Source organism: Triticum aestivum, chromosome 2B (assembly GCF_018294505.1).
Source record: "Triticum aestivum cultivar Chinese Spring chromosome 2B, IWGSC CS RefSeq v2.1, whole genome shotgun sequence".
In the NCBI taxonomy this organism is placed as follows: domain Eukaryota; kingdom Viridiplantae; phylum Streptophyta; class Magnoliopsida; order Poales; family Poaceae; genus Triticum; species Triticum aestivum.
Window position 1 is genome coordinate 50,507,350 of NC_057798.1, and position 18,107 is coordinate 50,525,456.

Consider the following 18,107-nt stretch of genomic DNA (forward strand, 5'->3'; position numbering starts at 1 on the left):
GGACCCAGATCGGGTGCCCAAGCCGCTGCTGTTGGACTAGTCGTCGAATGCCGCCTGCCTGGCCGCCACCGCCCCGCACCACTGCTGTAGATCCGACCATCACGGACCGCCGCCGTCCTGACCGAGTCTTTGGCGAGGAGAAACGCCGCCACCACCAATGCGGCACACAGGCTTTGCCTGCGACGCCCCTGGCGGCGGCGGCAGGGAGAGGGTGTGCGCTGGAGTGAACGGGAGACGGACGGCGGGGGCGCTCTGGTGCAGCGCGGCGGCGGCACAAGGGAGCGGGTAGGGTTAGCAGCGGAGCCCCGAGCCCCTCTCGACTTCAGTATAGATTTTTCGCTAGAATTTACATATGCATGCTCCACAACCTATGTTCGTACAAACACAGATCATATGGAACGAGAAATATGCTCTGGTCGGAAAGCAGAGTCGTGGACAAAAGTGAAGTTCACAAAAGACCATCATACATAGGCCATTGTTTCAACTCGTAGTTTAGGCCTTGCCGGACTCCTCGCAACCCGGTGGCCTGAAGGCGATGAAGCTGACGCACTGCACCTGGCGCAGGTTGTCGAAGCCGATGACACGGACATAGGCATCAGGGTACTCCTTCTTGACCTCCTCCACCTCGTTGAGCACCTGCGTGGCGTCGGTGCACCCGAACATAGGCAGCTTCCACATTGTCCAGTATCGACCGTCGTAGTACCCGGGAGAGCTGTTGTGCTCACGGAAGACGAAGCCAACCTTGCTGAACTCGAGGCAGGGCACCCACTTGGAGCGGATCAGGTAGTCGACCTGCTTCAGGAGGGCCTCCGTGGAGAGGGGTGGCAAGTAAGACAGGGTCTCGAACTTCTTGATGCCCTCAATCGGCCACACCTGAATGAATGGAAATTATGGAATGCACACAACTGCTTAACACTTGGTGCTAGTAAATTGTACGTACTGAGGAAGAAACTCATATCAGTTTTGTGCCTCTGACATACCTGCATGCACCTGATCCTTCCGCCATTGCTGACGCGGCCGAGGCTGCCGCTGGAGCGGCGGCTGACGGGCAGACCGGCTGTGGACTTGAGCCCCTGGAAGGGTGCGACGGTGGTAGCCGACGAAGCCATCACGGCGGGGGCCATGGTATTGTATTATCGGAGGAGAGGAGGATGCCGGCTACAGGTGAGGCCCCATTGCCGGGTCACTACGGTATATATAGCCAGACACTTAGCGCCGTTTCTTTGGTACAGATGTGGTTGGGGTGGCTGACGTTCTCTGGTTGCCTCGTTTCCTTATCTTCTCCGGATCAGTGGAAGAAGCATGGCCGTCGGATGCATTGTGTGTGCTGGAAATTTCAGTCCTTCATGTCATTGGGTGGCTGCCACACAACCTTTTTCCAGCTTTTCTTGTTTTTGGTTTCATTTGAAGCCAAAAGTTTCTTGAGTACAAATTTTCTGAGATGCGACTTGAGTGGTGGTGGGCAAAATATTTTACATTTTATCATAAGATCTGATGGCTCACTCCCTTGAAAGTATGCCCATAGGCATAGAGTGTGCGTGTGTGCATTTATAGGGGTTGTTGTACATGCGTGTATGCGAACGTCTACTTTTGTACACCGTTTCTCAAAATAAAATATATGTTTTGTTGGTACAATTAATTGACCTAGCATAGTAACCTCCACACGTAGAACAAGTTCTTTCCCCTCTCGCAAGGTAACTATTGAAAGCTTTCCACCCCTCTATATCCGCCAGTGAGCCTGTGGATCCGCCTCCCCTCTGCGGGAAGGGGGATTCCTGGTGCCTCGGCTCTGGCTAATAAACAAGTAGAATTTTAGTCCTCATGGGTGAGGTGCTTGGACGGATGGCGGTCTTTCTTCTTCGAGCCAATCTTTCGGGATCCTATCCTCTTCAAGTTCCTCTGTCGGGGGAGCTCCGACGTAGACTCCTGCCAGTTCCTCAGGCGGTGAGGTTAGGATTTCTCATCATGCGTACGCACAATGAGATTTGGTGTCAGGTTCTTTAAATCGATTCAGGGATTCAACAGCGATGGCTGCGGCTCCGGAGCACTGGTCCTTAGGGGCATGTGCATGGAGACTTCCTGACTGTCATCGACAAAGTCAAGGTAGCTCTAGAGTGGGAGCAACGACAACGGTGCATTAGTGGCTTGTCTCTGTGCGTAGGAACGAAAAGAAAGCCCTATATCTCAAATTTTTGACAACTCTCCGTGACAATGGGCATAACTTATTTTAAACATCAGTGGGTAGGAACAAAAAGCTCTATATGTCAACTATTAACATGTATGGCTAAATATGTACCTTGCATTATAGGATATGGCAATCGATCAAAAAGGTGGGCAGTCTCTCACGTAACATTGTCTCTCAAGTAGGGCTGCAAATGAGTCGAGTTCGAGCGAGTTGGACTTGCCTCAGCTCAACTCATATTAAAATTCGAGCGAGCTCAAACTGAGTGAAGCTCAAGGTCAAGTTGTAGAACGTGACTCATGCTTAACTTGTAAGATCTTGAGTCGATCTCGAGCTAGTTTCGAGTTAAATGAGATGATAAAATCTATTAAATTTATGACTATTATTCCAACTAGATAAGCACAACACGACATAAAAAGGCACAAAAAATATTTTTTCAATCAGAACAATGATAATACAATTTTCTTTTGAAATGATACAAATTTTGTTAGAAGTAGTTTAACTTATTCTATCACAACCGAAAGTCTAGTATCAACTAAGATAACGATTCACGAAGGTGCATATGCTAGGAACTTTTAGCAGAAACAACAGAATATTTAACACATGACCGACCATGTACCATAAAAAAGCCTAAATTTTCTCTACAACTAATTAAGCTTCGATGTCTGTTTGTAAACAAAATGGTGAAAAATCCAGGATGACACATATGGTATTAAATTATCGTATTTTCATTTATTATATGGAATGATCATTTAACATAATGATATTAGGCCGAGCTATCGAGCTAAAATCGAGCGAGCCAGTATTGGCTCAAGATCGGCCCATTTCTTGAATGAGCTATAGAAAGTGTTCGTACTCAACTCGTTTCTTTTCAAGTTGAGTCAAAAAACGAGTTGATCTCGAGCCGCTATCGAGCCTCAAGCTTTTCTTACAACCTTACTTTCAAGCAGTGTCATGTTGACACAACTCAATCATCCTACTTCTCATCCCATATCAGCGGCGGATAACGAAAAGACATTAATATCAAAAGGCCTGGACCGAAGGTAATAAGTTCTATGGACAACCGCGATCCCTAGAATAATTATGTTCCTCTCATGATATTGATGCCCTGTCACCTGGAGGTCTCTCGATTTGCACGCCTCTCTCCCATAGCCAACGATTACTCAAATAACATCACATATAAAAGAGTTTAAGAGTTGTTACAACCCATTAGGGAGACCGTGATGGGGGGACGAGAAGGGGTATGGGTGAGGACGGAGTGGCGACGGCAGCGCTTCTCCGGCATTGCCTCCTTCAAGGTTGCAATGATAGAGATGGAGGCTTGGCACAACCCTCAAGTGTTTTTTGATATCGATGGAGCTGGACGTATGGATTGTGTCCCCGAGTGGCTAGGGTTGGAGGTGTATTTATAAGAACTCTCCAAAGCCTCCTTCGTTGATGTAGCATCTCTACTTTGCTCCAAGTGCTCTAGGTGAGCCCAATCTTTTCCAAAACATCCCTTGATGGCAAAGAAAGTAGTAGGAACATACCGGGACAAAATCCTTGAGGAATCCCCGTCTGAAAGGGCAGCTTCTCATTTTTTTATGCATCAAAGGTTGTCAAACGCTTTAGACTCTTTGGTAAAATCGCCGCAACTTTTACATCCGAACTCTGTTTTTGACGTTCATGTGCTCGTTGGAATGACGATTACGGCGCCGATGCACTTGTGGTATTAGATATTGATTTTGAGCACTTTGGAAAACAACTTTTTTCACTCTCTGAAATGCCCAAGTCTGGTGTCTCGATGTCCTTCGTTTGGATCCTTTTCATCGTGTTAAGTGAGTGAGAGTTCCACATTACGTACAAACACACAAAGAAAGATAATACTGATATGAACAAATAAAGAATAAATATTATGCAATGCTCGCGTTGAAAATGTTAAATACTGGAGATCATGCATATGGGCATGTAATTGGCTCAATGGCACATGATATATGGAGATAATAGGTGACAAATGAGCTCTAAACGTGCGTAAAAGTAGGAGCTATCACTTGGATCAATTAGATACTATCTTGTGGAACACCTTACATCCTTTTGAATGGTGTACCTAGTAGGCAATTCCAATGAAAACATGGGATTCACCAGGGTGACACACCGTTACCACTTCTATTTTTCTTGGCAGTGGATTTACTTCAATCTATCCTTAGTGACATGTATCATCGCGGGAGCTCTTTTTTCCAATCCCATCTCATGATCTAAACTCTCCAATTGTGTAGTATGTTAATGATATGTTGTTGATTATGCCGGATATTGATTCTCAGCTTCTTGACCTAAAAGAAATGCTACAACTTTTGTCTAAATCCACTTGCTTGAAAGTGAATTTTGGTAAATCCTCCATGGTTCTTATAAATGTGATTGACGATGAAGCTTCTCATTGGCCAGTTTGTTTGAGTGTCAACAGGGTAAGATGCCTTTCACTTACCTGGTTTACCTATGGGTATCACTAGGCTCAAGATCTAGGACTTAATGCCTTTGGTTGATATAATGAAAAGGAAATTGGCAGCTAGCTCTTCTCTGCTCTCACAAGGTGCTAAATTAAAACTTTTGAGGTCTACCATTTCATCTATACCGACATACTATCTTTGTAGTCTCTAGAGTCTAGACCCCCCTTGGTATAATTAAACAACTGGAGAGAATTGAGCAGAATATCTCTGGCGTGGCAATGCTGATAGCTCAAATCAACCATTCGTGATATGTCATCTGGTATGTAAATCAAAGGAGAATGGTGGTATTGGTATCATTAACCGTCATATTCAAGACCAACCTTTGCTTACAAAACACTTGCACAAATTTTATAATAAAGTTCATATTCCATGGGTAACTTTGATATATATTTCTTACTATCATGGAGTCATACCTGATGTAACAGTCCTTCGTGGTTTTTTTCCGGTGGAGGGATATTTTGGAACTTAACGATCAGTACATGACAATCTCTTCAATCAAAGTTAATATTGGCAACTTTGCCCTGTTCTTGTCTGATGCCTGGTTGATTGAGGGGTCTTCTCTACCTCTTCGACATCGTTTGGAAAGGCTCTTTTCATTGCCTTCTATGACAATAATTCTGTAAGATTTTACAGAAACCCCTCATTAGGCCACTCTTTTGCACCTGCCAATTTCTGCTGAGGCGATGGATGAATTGTAACCTCCGGATGGTTGGTTACATAGCCTTAAGGGAAACCCAACCCTGTCTGATGTTTGTTCTTGGTAAGGAGAATCATTTTCCGCCAAAAGCTTCTACTGCATGATGCACAAGCACATGCCCACCGATGAACCTTGCAAATGGATATGACAGAGCACCATGAAGATCAAGATCTTTGCTTAGATCCTATTATTTTATCGGTTGAACGCTCGGAAATTGCTTCTTAGAAGGCACTGACATTCTGCTCGGATTGAAACCCATTGTGCTCACATGAGCGAAGAGACCACTTGTTTTTCTCCTATAATTTTAGTCAAAGAATTTGGACTTATTTACAGATTGATTGGAGCCCCAGATGAAACACTAGATAATGTATTGATGTTGCATGTAGATGACGTTTTTTCGTGAATACACTAAGCAACGTATCATTTCATTGATAGGTGGAAAGAAAGAGTATAGGGTGCAGCTCTCACGGGCATACATGCAATGGCGTCCGTGAGAGTGCAGAGCGAGCAGCGGAGGAGGATGATCAGCCTCGATGCCGCATGGTCAGGTTACAGGGATGATTCTATGTAATCCTCGATCGTCGTCCTTGGCCCACCGACGCGCGTCGTCCTTGATTAGCTGCCCAAGGTCATCTGTGGAGGGTCCGGCACCGTTGACAATGGCCGCATTTCGATGTTTCCAGATAGCCCAAGTGGTGAGAGCGATAATGAAGTTTAGGCCTCGTCTGAGGCTATCCGGGGATGCTGCCGTGGCCTGGAGCCAACAGTCGAAGAAGATGGTCGAGCCTAGTATGGGTGGTGTAACCAGCCAACACCAAGAAAGAATCTCATGCCAAGTGAACCACGAGATGACACAACTAGTGAGGAGATGGTCGATAGTCTCTAGCTCCTGGGAACAGGAGATGCACTCTGGATCGTGCGGGAGGCCGTGCCTTGCACGACGCTTCGCAGTCTAGCACCGATCGAGGAATACGAGCCAAAGGAAGAATTTGTTGGTAAGAGGGGCCCAGCCCTTCCAGATCAAACGCCAAGCGGGCGGGGAGGTTGATCCAAAGAAGAGCGCCTTGTAGCAGGATTTGACGGAGTAGATACCACTAGCATTCCATTTCCAACTGATTTGGTCCGGGGCATGACTGAGTTGGATGCCCTGAAGATGACGCCAGAGATCGATGTATTGGACCACTTTGATGGGACCTAGATTGCAGTGGATATCGTGAATCCACGCTTGCTGGTGAAGGCCATCAGAAACCAGGGTGCGGCGGTGCCGATGTCGCGGCACAAGAGCAAGCAGTGCCAGAGCGAGCTTAGAGATGGTGTCGGTTCTATATCCGGCATATCTCGTAGTAGGGGTCCTAAGCTAGGCGTCTTGGAGCGATGGTAACACGGACACATGGTTTTACCCAGGTTCAGGCTCTCTCGAAGAGATAATACCCTACGTCTTGCTTTTGATTGTATTCATATGGGGGATAGTACATAGTACATGTGTCTACCACGAGATTGTTCTAATGAACATAAGTTGATCTAATGACTAGCCTGGCCTCGGTTTATACAACACACCGGAGGCCTAGGGTTTAGAGGAGTCCTCGTCTTGTGCACCAAATCTTGTGTAAACCTCCTTGTATGCGGCATGGGCTGCCCGAAGTGGCCCATTAGTACACCGCCATGGGGGCCCTCGGCACGATCCAGCTGGTCGAGAGACGACGTGGTGAGTCCCCCCCCCCCGAGTCCAGGACACTGTCAAATGGCCCTCCCGTCGAGCCAATGGTTGCACCAGAAACGACAAGTTTTGTCGTCGCCGAGGGTCCAAGTGGTCGACGCACGGAAGAACTGCCTGGTCTCATCATCACAAGGCACCTCAAGATGGTGCCAAGGGAGGGAGGGGTCAGTGGTCTGCAGCCACAGCCATCGGGCATGCAAGGAGATACTGGTGAGGTGGAGATCGCGCACGCCAAGCCCACCATACTCCAGCGGGCGACATACGCGCCTCCAATTAACAAGGCAACAGCCGGACTTGGCATCCTTCCTAGCATGCAATAGGAAGTCACGAATGATCTGGGTGATTTTCTTGAGGATCATTGGGTTGATGACCATGAAGAGGAGAATTTGGACAGGTATAGCAGACAGGACATGCCGCACGAGGGCGAGTCGCTCGGTGCGTGAGAGAAGCGAGGCTTTCCAGGTGGCGAGTTTCTTGGTAAGTTTTTCCAACAGTGGGAGGAGCGCCGATGTGGGAGTCTTGCGGACCGAGAGGGGAATTGATGTGGACCAGATCATGACCAAGGCATCCAAGAGTAAGGTTAATGCTAGCACAAATGCTGAACCATTCGAGCATCTAAATGAAGACAAGGTCAAAACCATTATCTTTGTTGGGAAGCTTCCGGTGCCTATTTTGGGAGAAATGACACATCAGATTTCCAGCAGCAACTTCCCACCTAAACCTAATTAATTCTGGAAGTCTCTAGCACTTTATAGAGGCTGGAAGATATGGTCTTAGAAGTCAGCTTTCATTTAAAAAAAATTGTGCATCATTTGAGGTCTTGAGTCAAAAGTTGTGCAAGTTTCCATGCAAGCTGTCCAGGAATTTATTACAGCGCGAGGCTCAACAAGTTTGCTCCTGCTACAGCTTCGGGCTCACGAATTTACCCTTCTTTTTGAGTTGTTTTCACACCTAACTAGTGGGTGCTTCTAGTATAAATACTCCCTAGCTGTTCCATGTGAGGGGGGATGAGATTTCTGAGTTTATGTTTGTAGACAGCCGGTGAGGTTGTGTTGTGCTGTGAGCACTAGTATCGTCGAGTGTTAGCTCGTGTGTGTGGATTGGAGGGCCTGTCCTCAATTCATATAGGATCCTTGTGGTTCCCTCTTGTGATTCTTCATAGGTTCACAAGCTTCATGGTTTGGGTTGCATCCTTGTAAACCCAGCTAGTTGTCCGCTGCAATTTATCTGAGAGTGTTTCCTCTTGTTCTTCCCCCTTGAGAGAAATAAAGTTTGTTGAAACAAGTATCGAGTGAGTTTGTTGCTGCTCCTTGTGAGTTCTTTGGCACCGTGAAAGATCGTTTCTGAGGCATCCCACATCATCTTGGCATCAGAGCTTTAGGTTGTTCGCGGTGCAATTTTTTATCTTGCTGATTTTGTTCTTGAGAAGCTTCCATGGGTTCAAGGAGATCCAGCAGTGTTGATGGTGTGCATGGAGGTGCAGGCACCTCGTGGAGGAGGAGCTGCCACTCCCCGTATATGATCCAAGCTTGCAGCCCGCCTATGTGTTGGCATTGGAGAATACACGAGAGTATGTGTTGAACAAGGTGGAGAGGCGCATATCGGCCGTGGAGACCAACCTTGGCCAGATAATCGACTCCCTCACCGAGGAACTCCGTCGAGATAGGCTTGCTGTACGGGGTCGACATTGACAAATCCCCAAACAGCAGGGCCAACGCCACCTTGAGGAGGAGCATGGAGAGCACAACCACGTCTACTCGGGTGATGCTCATAGCTACTACGCTGCACCACCTCGGCGTGCTTGCTATGACCAGCGAGGTGCTACTTGGGCACCACTGTCACCACCATGAGATGGGCTTGTGGAACGGGTTCGACATCGACAACTCCCCATACAGCAGGACCACCATGGAGAGCATTGGAGCGACCACTCCGATGATGCTCGAAACTACTACGAGCCTCGACTACGACGTGTTCATCATGATCGTCACGGAGAAGGCCAAGAAGGCTTTGCCATGGGAGGAAGAGGTCATGGGCGTGCTCATCGTGACCATGAAGATGATGGGATTGGTAAATTCAAACTTACCATACCATCGTTCAATGGGAAAACCGAGACCGATGATTATTTGGAGTGGGAGATGCGTGTGGATTAGATTTTTGACAACCACCGCTATACGGAGGAGAAGAAGGTACGATATGCATCCATTGAGTTTACTGGATATGCTTTGATTTGGTGGAACCAATTGTGTCGTGCTGGAGGTCGTCCGGAGACATGGGTGCAAATGAAAAATCTGTTGCGGAGACGGTTTGTTCCTGAACATTTCACAAGAACCTTGTACAATCGACTCCAACGGTTGTGCCAAGGTAATTCTAGTGTTGATGAGTACTATAAAGAGATGGAGATTTTGATGATTAGGACAACGGTGAATGAGCCCGAGGAGGCCACAATGTCAAGATTCTTTCATGGACTGAATGAAGATGTGCAAGAAAGGATAGAGATGGTTACATATCAAGATTTGCAAGAACTTGTGCATCAAGCTATTCGTGTAGAGAAGCAGCTGAAGCGTCGCCAAAATCGCAGCCAAACCTATACATCAAGCACTTGGAGAGGTTCAGCTCAGCGAGAAGTAGACGGAAGTGTCGCTGCAGATTTTCGCTCACACAACAAGATGACTACAAAGGAAGCTAATGCATCAAAGGTTGAATCTTCCAATACTCCTGCCACTCGCATTAGTAATATTCAGTGCCATACATGCAAGGGTAGAGGTCACTTCAAGAAGGATTGTCCTAATCTGAAGAAGGTTTTACTCACAAATGATGGATATGTCACCGATGACTCAAGTGACAAATCTGAATCTGAGAAGAAAGATGCAAATTATTGTACTTTTGAGACCGGAGCACCTCTGAGTTCAGATGGAGGAGATGGTGTTAATCTCATGGTTCGCAAAGTGGCTCATGATGATGCTCCTATTATTGAGAAGGGCCAGCGACAAAATGTGTTCCAATCCATTTGCAAGATCAAGGACAAAAACTGCAAGGTGGTCATCGATGGAGGCAGCTACAACAACATCATTAGTAGTGATCTTGTGCATGCTCTTGGGATGTCAACATGGAGGCAGCCCCAGCCATATTATGTGAAGTGGCTGAATGGTGTTGGTAAGCTGAAGATTACGCATCGTGCGAGGGTGCAATTTTCAGTGGGAAGTTATGTGGACAAAGTGGTATGTGATGTGGTGCCAATGCGAGCTTGTCATCTTCTTTTGGGAAGACCGTGGCAGTTTGATCATGATGCTACTCACCATGGGAGGTCTAACAAGTATTCTTTCATGCATCAAGGAGTGAACCATGTCTTGGAACCTAGGGTGGATCAAGTACTCAAGGTTGAGCAATTCCCACAAGTGAAGAAGCCCAAAAAGAATACCTCAAAACCGAGGATGGTTTTGTTTGAAGGAAGGGAGGATGATGTGGACCAGATCATGACCAAGGTATCCAAGAATGAGGTTAGCACAAATGCAGAACCATTAGAGCATCCAAAGGAAGACAAGGGAAAAAACATTATCTTTGTTGGGAAGCTTCCGGTGCCTATTTTGGGGGAAATGACACATCAAATTTCCAGCAGCAACTTCCCACCTAAACCTAATTAATTGTGGAAGTCTCTAGCACTTTATAGAGGCTACAAGAGATGGTCTTGGAAGTCAGCTTTCATTTAAAAAAAACTATGCATCATTTGAGGTCTTGAGTCAAAAGTTGTGCAAGTTTCCATGCAAGCTGTCCAGGAATTTATTACAGCGCGAGGCTCAACAAGTTTGCTCCTGCTACAGCTTGGGGCTCACGAATTTACCCTTCTTTTTGAGTTGTTTTCACACCTAACTAGTGGGTGCTTCTTGTATAAATACTCCCCGGCTGTTCCATGTGAGGGGGGATGAGATTTCTGAGTTTATGTTTGTAGACAGCCGATGATGTTGTGTTGTGCTGCGAGCACTAGTATCGTCGAGTGTTAGCTCGTGTGTGTGGATTGGAGGGCCTATCCTCAATTCATATAGGATCCTTGTGGTTCCCTCTTGTGATTCTTCATAGGTTCACAAGCTTCATGGTTTGGGTTGCATCCTTGTAAACCAGCTAGTTATCCGCTGTAATTTACCTGAGAGTGTTTCCTCTTGTTCTTCCCCCTTGAGAGAAACAAAGTTTGTTGAAACAAGTATCGAGTGAGTTTGTTGCTGCTCCTTGTGAGTTCTTTGGCACCGTGAAAGATCATTTCCGAGGCGTCCCGCATCAGGAATCCCAAGGTAGACGATCGGGAAGGTGGTGACCGCGCACGTCAGCGTCGAACCAACAACATCAGCCACGGTATCATCACATTGAATAGGGGTGGCAGAGCACTTGAGAAAATTGGTGCGTAAGCCCGAAGCTTCATAGGGAAGAGGCCAACCTTTCCTGCTTGGTGTTGTAAATTTGTACATGACATCTCTTCTTGTAGATAGAGTTAATGCTTACCAAAGCTCCTGGATTGGATTTGTAATCTCCATTAGATAAATAGGTAGGTAGGAAAGTGTGGTTTTTCCTTTTTCTTGGTTCCCTTTGTAAACATTTTTTGCTAGCTTTTGTTTTGATGGAATAAAGGACTGGAGCTGTTGCTCCATAGTAGTTACAAAAATTCAAGATTTTTATTGATTTTTCACTAGTATGATTACACTCCTTCACAAAGGAGCTCTTTTTTTTTGAAAAGGAGGATGTACCCCCGGCCGCATCTGGGCTATGCATGTAGCCATAAAGGAGCTCATGCAATGCATGTTGGAGATTTATTTCAATAGTTCCATAACATGTTTTGAATGCTGTTGCTATCTAGTTCAGTTAGATGCTTATTATCCAGACCAACAAAAGTTCTTTAGTAAGGGTCTCTACAAGAATATCTTTCATCCTATTCTACTAGCAAAACCGATGTAGATGCTGGTAGTGACATGGAAAAGAAACCATAATCTTTTTGTATTGATATATAAGTAAAGAAACTGAAATTTGCAACTGCAAATCAGGGGATCTTAATGTCAAATACTGAATGCTTCCACAACTAGTTGTGTGACATATTCATTGCAGTGCCAAATAAAGAAACTTTTCCATGAATTAATAACATCAAGACAATGGTCCGCATGTTTTATATAATAAATATCACACAGGTTTTGTATATGTGTAGCCGGCTCTAGAATTTACATATGCATGCTCGAGAATCTATGTTCGTACATACATACACAGACCATATAGAATGAAAAATATGCTCTGGTCGTCCAGCAGAGTCGTGGACAAAAGTGAAGTTCACAAAAGACCTTCATACATAGGCCATTGTTTCAACTCGTAGTTTAGGCCTTGCCAGACTCCTCGCAACCCGGTGGCCTGAAGGCAATGAAGCTGACGCACTGCACCTGGCGTAGGTTGTCGAAGCCGATGACGCGGACATAGGCGTCAGGGTACTCCTTCTTGACCTCCTCCACCTCGTTGAGCACCTGTGTAGCGTCGGTGCACCCGAACATAGGCAGCTTCCACATTGTCCAGTATCGACCATCGTAGTACCCGGGGGAGCTGTTGTGCTCACGGAAAACGAAGCCAACCTTGCTGAACTCGAGGCAGGGCACCCACTTGGAGCGGATCAAGTAGTCGACCTGCTTCAGGAGGGCCTCCGTGGAGAGGGGTGGCAAGTAAGACAGAGTCTCGAACTTCTTGATGCCCTCAATCGGCCACACCTGAATGAATAGAATGCGCAGATGCTCAATACTTGGTGCTAAGTCAATTGTACCAACAATGCTAGAAAAATCTGTTGATAAGCCAAAAATTGCTCCTGATGGGCAGGTCTCATATGTATTGTTCGTTTGTCCACAATGAAGAAAGCTTAAGGGTAGCCCTTAAACTGATGGGCACTCTGGAGGTACTAAGATAATTTTATCTAGTCCATGCTGCAATAAAGAGTATTTCCATTCACTAAGTTATGAGTTGATGGCTTTTACATACGGATCCCAGCTTATGGACAAGGCTGAATGAGCATCCAAAGCCAAATGGTTTCCATAGGCAACAAACCAAACAGATAATAAGGTTTCGGAATAATCTATTGACCAAATTATGTTATACATTGGGGATGTTCTGTAAGTGAATTACTTGTACTGACAAAGAAACTCATATCAGTTTAATTAGTGACCGACATACCTGCATGCACCTGATCCTTCCGCCGTTGCTGACGCTGCTGAGGCCGGCGCTGCTGGAGCGGCGGCTGACGGGCAGGCCGGCGGTCGACTTGAGACCCTGGAAGGGTGCGACGGAGGTGGCCGAGGAAGCCATCACAGTGGGGGCCATGGTGTTGGAGGAGAGAAGGTGGCAGGCTAAGCTTGGCCCCCATTGCTGGGTCACCACGGTATATATAGCCATATATGGCCAGCTCCTATCTTTAATCAAGATGTGGAAGGGGTGGCTGGCGTTCGTTGGTTGCTTGGTTTCCTTATCTCTCCGGATTAGTGTAAGAGGCATGGCCGTTGGATGAGTTGTGTGTGCCCAAAATTTCAGTCGTCCATGTCATTGTGTGATTGCCACAATCCTTTTTCCAGCCTTGCATTACTGTATTATTCTTTTCGTTTCATCTTGCTAAAGGTAACGCTTGAAAGGTGCACGAAGAACTCCCTTTGTTGATTTGCGATTTAAGTTCAGTGGCACAGGCATAACGAATGTTATAGTACATCCTTTATCCACTTTTATAATACAAAACTTGTCAACCAGTTATGCTTGCTTCTAATCTTTGGTACTTCATTTTATAACATTTTATACAGGTAACTAACGTATACTTGCTGCATGTATGATGTGTGTCATCATGACCTTTATGTACTTTATTCACAATTATTCATTGGAACACAAAAGTGTTGTACTATTTTCTACACCTAATCATTTACATGCCTTGGAGGATTTTTAGTATAGGAAATGCTATTTAACTGGCTGTCCAGGCAAGGTATAACTTTGTTTTAATCTATGAGCTAAAGTTTTAGATCCCTCTGTTATCCATTTGCTCAGTTCATGCCGTCCCCAGTGAACTCATAAATTACATATGGTGAGTGAATATAGACCACAAAAAATGGTAGATGTATGTTCATTCATTTCATGATGATGAAGCAACCTGCAAAATGATGGAATCGACCATGACTACTCAGTGATATGGCAATCATGTAGGACGATCATCGTGATCATCCTCCCGAGTCGTCCCCGTGCGGCGGCTGGGAGTACCCCAGATCCCGTCGCCCCCGACTCCCCCTCTCGTCCCCTCCTCCCTCACCGCCGCCCGAGGGCGCCGCCGGGCAAAGCCTTGCCGTCGCCGGCGGCGGCAGGGACTAGGTGCCCTCCCGCTCGTGAGGAGCTGGCGCGGACCAGCGCCCCCGGGCTGGAGCGTGGCGTGCATCTGGATGTCATGACGGGGGCTGGCGGCGCTCCTGCGATCCCATACCTCATGGCAGGCGGCTTCAAGATCTGGGGCGACACGGTTGCCAGGGTCGGCGGCGGTGGCGTGGCCGGATCTAGGACCAGGTGTGAGCTTGGTCTCCGGGTCACGATCGGCGCGATGGCAAGTGCGACATGTCGGCAGCTGGACGGATCTGCGGGATTCCATCCTTGTCTAGTCCTTGACAACTCGAGCAACTCCGAGGGAAACCCTAGATCCATGGGATCAAGCGATGGCAGTGCTTTTGCGTCGTAGTCCCTCTTCGGGACATCATTTTAGAGTTTGCTATGGTTGAAGGGACCAGCGAGGCATGCGGCGTACGCCCGGTGTCGCAACTACCGATGAAAATTACGCCAACTACGGTCATGGCGGACGATGGCGGCGTCTTTGATGTCGTTTCCTTGTCGAGACATCGTCATTGCAGTTGGCATCATCATGCTCGGGATGCTCCGGGGGAAACCCTAGATCTGGGTCTCCCGGATCGGACGATAATAGCGTTCTTAGTATCGCTTTCCCTCATCGGGGCATCGTTTTGGAGCAAGTGATGGCTGGAGGTGATAAGAGGAGGAGCGGTGCTTCATCATACACATTGGTGGTGTCGGATCTCGATGGCATGGCACCCTGGAAATTAGGCGTTTGATGTGCGATGATGGACTCGCGTAGGAGGTCGACGCTCTCTGGCGTCGTGGTGGCATCGGCGGCAGCTAGACCGGGCAAGGTACATGCAGTAGTACAACTCTGAAGATGGATTGGTGGCAGGTGGCTGCGGCGGCCTCATACCCGGCAGGCGTCCTGGTTGAGGAGCACGCTGGACTGGTGGGTGCCCATGCCCGGCAGGAGTCCTGGTTGGGACCTCAGGTCTTAGATGTTAGGTTTGGCTGCGATGTCTCTTTGGTATTAGGCCCAGACTATCAGCGCCCCTTCATCAACTGGATTGGATTAGCGACAGATGTTGCTTAGACGGTGGCTTTAGTCTTATTGTTGTATGGTTTTGTAAGGTCTTGTGCTAATAATTAATAAAATGATTGTATGCATCGCCCAGATGCAGAGGCCGGGGGTCCTTCTCCTTTTCTAAAAATCTAGTCATTTAAGGTAGATGTCGTGATCTTCTTGTGTGACTGTCTCATAGATTTGAGCTGCAAATCGAATCTTATATTCTTCCATTTTTTTTGAATTTCCTGCATGTAGTTAATTATTTTTTATGAATCCTTAATGATAATTAACATGGCCCAGATATTCACAAAATATCCATAACTATCATGAACGAATCAATAAATTACTATTGCAGAATGAAGAATGAACCTTCCATAGACCCCTCCACTTGGGCCCGTCGGTAGAGAGATTCATCACTCATGGGCCACAAAATGCGAGCCAAGTAGGACGACCTTCACTAATGGGCCCTTAAGTTGGGCATCAATGGAGGGGCACCCATGGGGCCCAAAGATCCAACTGAATGGACAGTCCATCTCTACTGACGGTCATACCGGAATTTCCTAACGGACGCACATTGTGTCAAGTTGCCACTGTTTCGCACAGATGCCAGCGACTGGCGACCGAGATGGGCCGGCCCAATTACGAGCCCACAGATGCGCTACAGTGTCCGGTTTTGGGAAACTTCTAGGAGGTTCCTGAGCGGTTTTGGGAACCTTCTAGAAGGTTCCTGAACCAGTTTTCCCTGGTTTATTCTGTTTCTTTTTATTTTTCTTTCAATATTGTTTATTCTTTTTCATTCTTTATTTTTATTTTTTCGTTTTGCCGTTTCTATATTCCATTTTTTATTTCTTTAATTCCTTTTCCTTCTCTTTTTTCCTTCAGAATTAAAAAATAATAAAAATGTTCAGAAGTTAAGAAAATTTTATTGTTTAAAAATTTTGTTCATAAATTGAAAAATGTTCTTCTTTTCAAAAAACCTTCGCATTTTTAAAAAATGTTTGGCATTTAAAAAATGTTCCGCTTTCAAAATATTGTTCACAAATTACAAATAATGTTCACTCTTTCCAAATTTTGTTCAGAGTTTGGACATGTTTGCAGACGTAAAAATGTCCACCTTTTCCAGAAATGTTCATATCTTTTTTTTCAAAATTTGTTCACAAATTCAAAAATTCCTGTTTTTATAATTTGTTCACACATCCAAAAATTGTTCACACCTTTTAAAAATTCTCAAAATTTGTTCACAAATTCAAAAAGCTTTCCATTTTTATAATTGTTCACAGATTAAAAAATTGTTCAAATCTTTAAAACTTGTTCGTGATTCTAAAAAAATGTTCATATCTTAAAAGAAATCACAAATTCGAACAAATTCCTGTTCTCAAAATTAGTTCACAAATTAAAAATGTTATTTTTTGAAAATTATTCACAAATTCAAAAAAAGTTCGCATTTTGTCCAAACTTGTTCGTGATTTGTCAAAAAATGTTCGGAATTTAAAAAAATGTACCCGTTCTTTCAAGATTTGTTCACAAATTAAAAAATTATTTCCCTGTTTAAATTTGGTTCACAATTCAAAAAATCATGTTTTTTAAACTTCAATTTTTTGCACGTGTCTAACAAAATAGGTCAGAGTTTTGAAAATTGTTCCTTTTTAAAAAATTGTCCAGAACTGCAAAATTGTTCCTGTTTTTAAAATTCGAATAATTGCGACCATTTGTTGAAACTCGTGTGCATTTTTGCCAAAAACATTTGGACTTTTAAAAATATATTCAGAATTAACAAGAAAAGATTTAAAAAGGAAAAATAATGTGACCTGCCGTTGTGACCAGTACTAGTCGTGGTGGCTAGCTAGCTTCGTATAAAAAAGCACGATCGCGAGCTCGAGTCCTAGCTCTCGCTTCGAGTTTTTCGTTGCCTTTTTAACACTGCACGCTGCCTGCGTGGGCCGGCCCAGTCGGGCGCCTAACCTGTGCGATCGCTCGACATTCTGCCGCAGAATGCGGCAGATAGGAAGTCCCGGTCATACCACACCACCCGTCAATGTTGGGCGCCCCGTTAGTGCTGAATTAAGGTATTTCTATCTGCTAGAGACGAAGTGGCCTTATATGGGCTTTCTCTTTTCTCCTAAACAAAACCAAGCCACCTCCCCCAATCCATTCCTCCCCAACGTCATCACCACCCAATGTTTTTGTCTCCTTACATGTGTGCCCCCTCCTTCTTCCACATTGATCTGGTCCAACGCTACCGTCTCATCCCCGCGATCATCGTCACTACTCTTCGATTACTCGTGATGGCGCGGGTTGTGGCTTCCCACTTGCTCTCTCGTAAGAGTGGTTGGGTAAACCCCAAGTGTAAGGATGAAGTAACCTAGTAATAAGCATTTTCCCCGATAGGTTTATCAAACCAGTAGGAATTTCTTCTACAACCCAAATCCTCGGTACCTGCACACCAAACACAAAATAATCTTGCCCCAAACGTTTCAAGAAGGTTGTCAAGCTTCTTGTCCTGCTAGTTACAAGGATTAGTTGTTAGTTGAAAGCAAATATCAGTTGCTAAGTAGCCTTAGTGTGGTTTGTACCTTCAGATCTGCCATGACACTGTCAACACTATACTCGCCATGCTTAGGGTTCATCCTTTTTAT

The 18,107-nt window shown here is 45.6% G+C and overlaps 2 protein-coding genes across 2 annotated transcripts; both read right to left on the reverse strand.

The window, feature by feature from the left end:
* Positions 1-291: 291 nt before the first annotated feature.
* LOC123043396 (ribulose bisphosphate carboxylase small subunit, chloroplastic 1-like) lies at positions 292-1,172 on the reverse strand. Its single transcript, XM_044465815.1, has 2 exons — positions 981-1,172; positions 292-873 (listed from the first exon to the last, which is right to left on the reverse strand). The coding sequence occupies exons 1-2, from the start codon at positions 1,122-1,124 to the stop codon at positions 493-495; spliced, it is 525 nt and encodes a 174-aa protein (XP_044321750.1). The 5' UTR covers positions 1,125-1,172; the 3' UTR covers positions 292-492.
* An 11,002-nt stretch (positions 1,173-12,174) lies between these two features.
* On the reverse strand, positions 12,175-13,499 carry LOC123043397 (ribulose bisphosphate carboxylase small subunit, chloroplastic 2-like). Its single transcript, XM_044465816.1, has 2 exons — positions 13,266-13,499; positions 12,175-12,808 (listed from the first exon to the last, which is right to left on the reverse strand). The coding sequence occupies exons 1-2, from the start codon at positions 13,482-13,484 to the stop codon at positions 12,428-12,430; spliced, it is 600 nt and encodes a 199-aa protein (XP_044321751.1). The 5' UTR covers positions 13,485-13,499; the 3' UTR covers positions 12,175-12,427.
* Between the last annotated feature and the right edge of the window lie 4,608 nt (positions 13,500-18,107).

Coding starts and splice junctions, on each gene's coding strand:
- LOC123043396 (XM_044465815.1), bottom strand. CDS start 1,124: ATGGCCCCCGCCGTGATGGCTTCGTCGGCTACCACCGTCGCACCCTTC. Junction 874..980: donor GAAGGATCAGGTGCATGCAG/GTATGTCAGAGG, acceptor CCATTCATTCAG/GTGTGGCCGATTGAGGGCAT.
- LOC123043397 (XM_044465816.1), bottom strand. CDS start 13,484: ATGGCTATATATACCGTGGTGACCCAGCAATGGGGGCCAAGCTTAGCC. Junction 12,809..13,265: donor GAAGGATCAGGTGCATGCAG/GTATGTCGGTCA, acceptor CTATTCATTCAG/GTGTGGCCGATTGAGGGCAT.